The sequence below is a fragment of the Arachis ipaensis genome, chromosome B8, assembly GCF_059453495.1.
Source record: "Arachis ipaensis isolate K30076 ecotype BB chromosome B8, ASM5945349v1, whole genome shotgun sequence".
NCBI lineage: Eukaryota > Viridiplantae > Streptophyta > Magnoliopsida > Fabales > Fabaceae > Arachis > Arachis ipaensis.
The window spans coordinates 34,664,026-34,672,052 of NC_142443.1; the positions used below are offsets into that span (position 1 = coordinate 34,664,026).

Genomic DNA, 8,027 nt, shown 5'->3' on the forward strand with positions numbered 1-8,027 from the left:
GATCTAGGATTTCTTTGCCTTAGATGATTATGCTGGTGATGGTGGTGCTGGTGTTGTTGAGTTGCGACCGACACCGATGAGAGAGTGTGTGGCGAAGAGGTTAAGGTGGCGGTTGAGGAGGAGGGTAAGGCGGTGATACTAGCGGCGATGTGATCAATGTTAGGATTGGAGTCGCTGAGAACGTTGAGATAGAGAGAGGGGGGGGGAGATGATGGTTGTAGTGGTGGAGAGAATGGTATAGGAAATTTTATTTAATTTTTAAGGGTTTAGATAATTTTATCTGTAAAAATTTATTTTTTATTAATACAAATGGTAATTTCTGTTTTCTATGAATAGATACACAGTATTTTCAACTTTTGTAAATAAAAATGATAGTTTATTCTTAAAAGAATTATAAATTTAAAATTAATTAAAACTTATTTTTTACCCTTTTTTTTAATTTTTTGAACATACAAATACAAATACCAACACTAAGTATTTCAAAGATAGGAAGTAATAGTTGAATATTCAAAACTAACAGCAAGTATAACATTGATTGGGATCCTATCACAATGATCGTGGCATGAACCCTAAATCCTCAACATGTTTGAGTGCTGTTTTCTTTTTTTTTTTTGTAAATAAAAATGATAGTTTATTCTTAAAAGAATTATAAATTTAAAATTAATTAAAACTTATTTTTTACCCTTTTTTTTAATTTTTTGAACGTACAAATACAAATACCAACACTAAGTATTTCAAAGATAGGAAATAATAGTTGAATATTCAAAACTAACAGCAAGTATAACATTGATTGGGATCCTATCACAATGATCGTGGCATGAACCCTAAATCCTCAACATGTTTGAGTGCTGTTTTCTTTTTTTTTGTCTGATACACGCCCTTGGATGAGTTCAGTGAATGGCCATTGGCCAGTCTCTTCTGAACCAACCAGAGTGTACTCTTACTCTTACCCAACACCCAACGAAGCACTTGCAGTTTCAGTTTCAGTGTTGAGGAAGAAGAAAAGATGGAGTGGTGGATGTCAATGCCAAAGGTGGAACTCCATGCTCACCTCAATGGATCCATCAGAGGCTCCACTCTCCTGTACTCCTTTTCTCCTTTCCTCTCTCTCTTGTTTTGTTTCTTCATCTCATTCTCTTTCCTCTTATCCTTTTTTTTTTGTTGCACAGAGAACTCGCTAGAGCTTTGTGGGACAAGGGTCTAATAGATTTTTCTCAAGTGGAGCATGTTATCCTTAAAAGTATGCTCCTTTTCCATTTTTTCCTTTCCTATTTTCTTGTTTTATTTTCAGTGTGCCCCTTCACTGTTGTTCAGCTTCATGTTCATTTTGGGACTGATTTTGACCCTAACAGCTGTTTGATTGTAAAAATTACGCACTCTGCTAGTGTTTGTGATATGAGGGACTGTTTGATTGTCACTTTTAGTGTTAGTAATCGTTACTATTATAGTGTTTAAGCCTTATAATGGTGGTGGTTATGGTTTTGTAAATACAGATGATCACATGACTGTTACAAGAATTGCGAATGAAGTATGGTTGCTTACTATCTAAATTTCTGTGTTTCTAAATCTGATGCCTTCAGCCTTTGCATTTATAGAAGCAATTTCTGAATGCAGGTTGTTGAAGATTTCGCATCAGAAAAGTTTGTCTATCTCGAATTGAGAACCACCCCAAAGGTAACTAGAAGAGCTTGGTTCTTGATGCGGACTCTTTTTTTTTCTTTTTGGTTTTTTCTATTGATTCGACAGTGAATTTTTCGGCTTAATTCCTTACAGAAAAATGATTCCCAAGGAATGAGCAAACGTTCTTATGTTGAAGCTGTATTGGAAGGGATAAGATCTGTCAGCTCGGTTGATGTGGCTTTAATTCCTTATACTGAGGATCCTAGAAATCTTTTAGATCCTCTGCACGCAGCTACAAATGATAAATGTAATGGAAATAGTAGGAAGAAAATCTTTGTTAGGCTTCTCTTGAGTGTTGATCGTAGGGAGACAACAGAAGCAACTATGGAAACTGTAAGATGAGTAATTTCAGCATCCTTAAGTTTGATGCTTGCTACTTAATACCTTCAACACTCCATTTCTGTGTTGCAGGTCAAACTGGCACTGGAAATGAGGCATTTGGGGGTGGTTGGAATTGACCTATCTGGGAATCCAAAGGTTGGCGAATGGTATCTCAATCTATCAAGGACTCTAGCGTAGTAATTCGTAATGATGCTTTAGATCAAAGTCTCCCGTTATCTTTTTTTGGAAAAGATACTTGCCAGCATTGAAATTTGCCAGAGAACAAGGTCTTTTTGTAACCCTTCATTGTGGAGAGGTGCGCCAATCTTTTATTGTACCTGTTACCTGTGGTGATTACCTGACTGGTCTGTTTTGCTTGTTTCATGCTTTTAGGTTCCTAATTCAAAGGAGATACAAGATATGCTCGATTTTGTTCCCCAGAATCGGACATGCTTGTTTCTTTGAGGAGGAACACTGGAGAAAGTTGAAGTCTACTAACATTCCGGTTAGACTTTGCAAGTTCACTAGTCACATTTGTGATAAAATAAGAAAGTGAAAAGTGTTATGATAATCAATCAATTAAAAATATAGTGCATGGCAATATGGCATATTCATCTAATCCATCACATTTGAACATTTGATAGTTTCTAAATTCGAACCATTTTTGCATAATATTGTCAATACTTATATAAAGAGCTGGGCTACATATAATTTATTGCTTCCTTTACATTTTTCAGGTTGAAATTTATTTGCTTGCTCACGTACATTGCTGCAACACAGGCAAGCAGCTTTGAATAGCGTGAAAGGCTCACTTGGAGATTAACTAGCATTTAGATCCGTCGTGATTCCCCCTCCATTCTATGTAATTTAGTGAATTAATAACAAAAGACTGAAAAAATTGGCAAAACATAGGCCAAATATTTAATATCAACTGTACCATAGGCATTGATTCATTGTTGTAGAAGAAGTTATTTGTAATGTATTAACTTGAGGAAGCTGATCCTTTTATAGCAAATACGTGTAATCAAAGTATGATCTTTGTCAAATACATTTGAACTTCCCCCTTTAACGTATGTCTCCTCTCCGTTAAAAAAAAACTAACTTTAGTCTCAATTATAGTTTCGCTTAATTAATTAATTAAAGTAATTAAAATTAATGTAGTTATTATTTTTTTACAAATATTAATATTAAAAAAATAATAACTTCATATATGATATTAATACACAATATATAATTTGAGATTAAACTAATTTGTAAAATTACTTAATATAAAAAAAAACATAGTTAAGTGACGATAAGTATTGTGAAATTTCCATATATATTTAATCAAGTCCTCTTACAATTGTCGCTGTTGCTGTCTATTTTGAAGTTGGGCATTTTTTGGGAGAAATTGATGGTATGATGCAAAATCTTTCTTTCCTAACTGAGGTTGTGAAAAGCCATTTTCGACATTATCATACTCTAAGCTTTGAGCAAAATTTTCGGCATAAGTGTCTCTTTTATTCTCAACAATCATATTATACAATATAATACAAGCTCTCATTATATTTGCAAGCTGCTTCTTTTTTCAAAACTATGTATAATGCAAAGCGTGCTTGCAACACTCCAAATGCTCACTCGACATCTTTTCTTTGCCCTTCTTGATATTGTGCAAATAACTTGCGTTTCTCCCCTTGTGCCTGAGATTGATTTGAAAAATATGGTCCATTTAGGATAAATAGCATCTGCTAAATAGTATCCCATAGTATAATTATTACCATTGATAGTATAATTTGCCTCCGGAGTATGATCATTTAGAATATCATCGAACACTAGTAAACGATCTAACACATTGATATCGTTATTTGAACCAGAAACTCCAAAAAATGTATGTCATATCCAAAGGTCTGAAGATGCTACAACCTCAAGTACTATGGTTGTAGCTCTACGATAACCACTCATGTACATACCTTTCCACGCTCTTGGACAATTTTTTCACTGACAATACATGCAATCAATGCTACCCAACATGTCAAAAAAGCCACGATCCTACACTATTTGTAGCAAGCGTCATACATCATTTGAATTTGATTTTCGCAAGTATTCATCTTCGAACACCGAAATGATACCTTCAACAAATTTTTCCAAGCATTCAATAGTGGTGCTCTCGCCTATGTGCACATAATCATCAGCAGCATCAACTACTACGCCATATGCTAGCATCCGTATCGCAGCAGTGTATTTTTGCAGTGGTGACAAGTCTCTTCCCCCAGTTGCATCCACCCCCTGTTGGAAATACAGATAGACATTTGAGAAAGCGTCTACTATCCGAAGGAACACGTGTCTTCTCATTCGAAATCTCGTCGAAAAATATCAGCATTATACACTGACTCATCTGTAAAGTAATCTTTGAAAATGAGATCATGTCCTGCTTCTCGATCTCTGTTGAACCATCTACGAGGAGTTGGGAAAGAGCTTCTATCGATATCTTGTTCTTCTGAATCATTGAATAAACATTCATCAATCTAATTATCCGTGAATATGTTATCTCACCTTCTTCTTTTACCATACAAAGTCTCATTAAACATATCATCAGAATTTTTAGCCATTTCTTGAAATGTATCTTTTAATATTCTTTTGAGGTGAGAAATTAGATTTGAAATGAAGTTTGTGAATGCTTGATAATTGATATTTATAATACTTTTCATCGGCTAGTTTTGTAACGGCTACTTGACGGTTAGTTTTGCAAAGTTAGTTTTTTCTTGTCTAAATTTAAAACGGCTACTTTTGCAACGATTACTTTCATAAATAATAACGGCATAATAATATAGACTAATTTTAAAAGTTACATCACAAATGAATAAAACATAATACATCACATACGGTAACACACAACAAATGTAAAACAGACTACTTAATTTTATGAATACAAAGAACTATTAAGTAAACAACTTATTAATTATTTTCTCACATGCAATCTCAGAAGGAGCTCGTCATTTTTCACTTATTGTAGACGTGTCAGCATTAAGTATTTACATATCAGTTTCCCTTTTCCTTTCCTTAGCCATTATTTCTTTTCTCTTTCCTTTGCATTTATCTCCATTTCTTTAATATACTTCTGAGTTTGTAATTCTTGTTCTTTTATCGCCGCTTGAATTTGTAACTCCATTATTTGATTGCCATAATTTTTTTCTATGTTTTCTCTCCTATTCTCTTTCTTTTTTCCTATCCAATAGTTTCTTTTCTCTAACATTCTTAATATCTTCTATGAGAGATTGTTTCTTAATAATCGATGATTTCTTTTCGCTAAAATCTTCAGATATTTGTACTTTTTTCTTACCCTTTATTTTGCTCTTCTTTGATCCTTGTGGACAACGGGAGAGTCCACACCGATTTTCTCAGCCAATGGTGTTTTTGGATTTGATGATGATGAGTATGCTCTAGTTGCATTGATCTTGGTTCTCTTTGAGCCTCCACTTTATGTAGGTAGTTAACTTCTACATTTTTATTCCAAATGAAACATATTCTAATGCCTCTCAAAAGTGATTTTTTTTACCATAATTTGTAGAATAAAATTTATAGGCCAACTCCTTTATATCATCAGCGTTCAAACTACTCCTTATGTTTCAACTAAATTGGTCGTAGCAATCAGCAAATTGTGCAACTATCTTGTTAATCTTATACCATCATTTCTTACATGCAACTGCCCCAATTTCATGTCGACGCTAAATTCTAAACAATAGCTGTGAATTCAATTCCAAAATATTTTGCCCTTTTGGTCGGTACCAACTACAAGGTCGATTGAAACTTGAAACATTCAACCATGCACTACTTAACATCTCATCATCTTTTCATTATCAGTGTTGAATACTATCTTGCCTACGATTTTCAATGTTATCACCATTGAAGTTGATAGCATCTAGGCCCAGTTTGGGTAACTAACTTAATTAAGTTCCTTTTGATAAAATAACTTAAACAATAAATGACTCTGTTAAAAGTAACTTATAAATAAGTTATTTTGTGTTTGGATTTTTAACTCTAAAAATGCTTATTTTAAAAAAATGTAATGAAAAGTAGAAGTATTATGAGAGAAGTCATTTTTTTTAACTTCTCTATAAGCTCCAAAATAGCTTCTTAGAAAGTTGCAATTTGGTTTTGAAAATTGCACCCGACATTAATACTACTACTTTTCATAAGTCAAAAGTTAAAAAAAGCTACTTCTAGAGTTTCCCAAACGGGCTCCTAATCTATGAGAGTTGGCAAAATCTAAATATTGCGAATTTGGACTAGATTGTATAAGGGATGAGTTAGAAGAGCCACCAATACCAGATGAGTCATGTCTCGATGCACTGAATTGAGTTGGAAATAGTAAGGATGTTGAAGTAACATTTTCGATAAATAAGTTAAATATGGATGAAAATGAAAAATGTAGTGTTTGTGAATTTTGATCATGTGGTAGAAAAATAAGAATTTGATTATTATAAGGAGCTTGAAAATTGAAATTAGAAAGATTTTGTGAATTTGGATTTTAAAATGTGTTTGGTAATGTGAAATTTTGATTTGGAATTTGAGAGTTTGAAGGTTGAAGTTGTTGAGTATTTAGAGTTTGAGAAAAATTTTACAAGTAATTGAAAAAAGAGTTGATTTAGTTTGGATCTATTTTTTTGAACAAAAAATTATATTAGTAGAACTTTGATTTCGTAAACTTAAAAAAAGATAAAAAAAAGTAAAAGAAATTATGAGAATAAAAATGTATGTAAATAGTATATATAGAATAATAAAATATTAATTTATTAATAACAATGGTAATATAATAATAGTCATATATTTTTATTAATATATATATACAATAGTCATATATACATCCTTAACATATATATAATATATTATCTATATATATAACATATAATATGCAACTGTCAAAATAGATAACTTAAATTTGATTAGCATTTTAAATTTTATAAATAAAAATAAACAAACTAACAAAAAAATATTTTGTAATTTATAAAAATTAAATTTATTTTTTTATGTAAGTAAATTTAATTAATTATAATTTAATATAATTATTTGTATTAATTATTATTTAAATAATATAAATAATTAATATATATTATTAATTAAATAGAGATATAATTATTTAATTAATTATAATTTTATGTAATTATTTATTGAGAAATTCTTAAAAATCAGTAACTTTTATATTTTTTGTTATTATTTAATCAGCACAAATACTAAATTATCATTAACTAATAAATTTTATTAATTATGTGTGAAAATTAAAAAAATATGAGTACAAATTACAAATTATATTAATTTGTATATGCAAAATTTTGATAAATATATGTATAAATTATATATTTTTTATGTGTAAAATATTTATAAATATATGTATAAATTATTATTGATCAAATATTAATAAAAAATAATAATATTTATTAATTATATAATATTACTCTTATTTATTTTTATAATAATTTACCACGTCACAAATTATTATTGGGCATTGACTGCTGAGAGAAATTCTTTCCTCTTAAAAAGCACGCACGCACAGAAAAAATGAATTGAAAAAGTTGGAAACCTAACCGTTGGACGTGCTCTTAGCTTTCACAGGATAGTAGACATTAGATTGAATTAGAGTTAGGTTTCTTTCTATTTTCTCATTAAGCAATGAAAGGAAAAATGTCTCAAAAAAATCAAATAGACATCTATATTTAGACTAAGTGCAGTTTATTTTCTTGGCCAATTCTATAGTGCTTATAAGTTACTACTTAAATTTTGCTTAACTTATTTTTTATAATAAATTTTAATTTTTTAAAAATTATTTATTGTTATATCTTTTAAATTAAATATTATTTTTAACCTTTTTTAATAAATAAACGCCACCTTTTAGACTCCATAACATTCACCTATTTTCTTTTTCAATTCATGGTTCATCTTTCTCTTCTTTTTGCTCTTCTTCTGCTCCCTTTATTTGGAAAGTAGCAAGAGATTTTTGGAGTAAATTACGGGTGGGTCAAATTTGAACCTCGTTTAATGGGAGTGATTGC

The 8,027-nt window shown here is 30.7% G+C and overlaps 2 protein-coding genes across 2 annotated transcripts; one reads left to right on the top strand and one right to left on the bottom strand.

Annotated features, from left to right (window-relative positions):
* Positions 1–742: 742 nt before the first annotated feature.
* LOC107611803 (N6-mAMP deaminase) lies at positions 743–3,047 on the top strand. The gene is made up of 8 exons (XM_088496083.1): positions 743–1,083; positions 1,170–1,240; positions 1,494–1,528; positions 1,615–1,674; positions 1,774–2,013; positions 2,092–2,317; positions 2,395–2,506; positions 2,739–3,047. Exons 1-6 carry the CDS (start codon positions 1,007–1,009, stop codon positions 2,197–2,199), a joined length of 591 nt encoding a protein of 196 aa, XP_088352209.1. The 5' UTR covers positions 743–1,006; the 3' UTR covers positions 2,200–2,317; positions 2,395–2,506; positions 2,739–3,047.
* A 1,003-nt stretch (positions 3,048–4,050) lies between these two features.
* On the bottom strand, positions 4,051–4,486 carry LOC107610887 (uncharacterized). Its single transcript, XM_016312869.1, has 2 exons — positions 4,319–4,486; positions 4,051–4,266 (listed from the first exon to the last, which is right to left on the bottom strand). The coding sequence occupies exons 1-2, from the start codon at positions 4,484–4,486 to the stop codon at positions 4,051–4,053; spliced, it is 384 nt and encodes a 127-aa protein (XP_016168355.1).
* Positions 4,487–8,027: the final 3,541 nt, after the last annotated feature.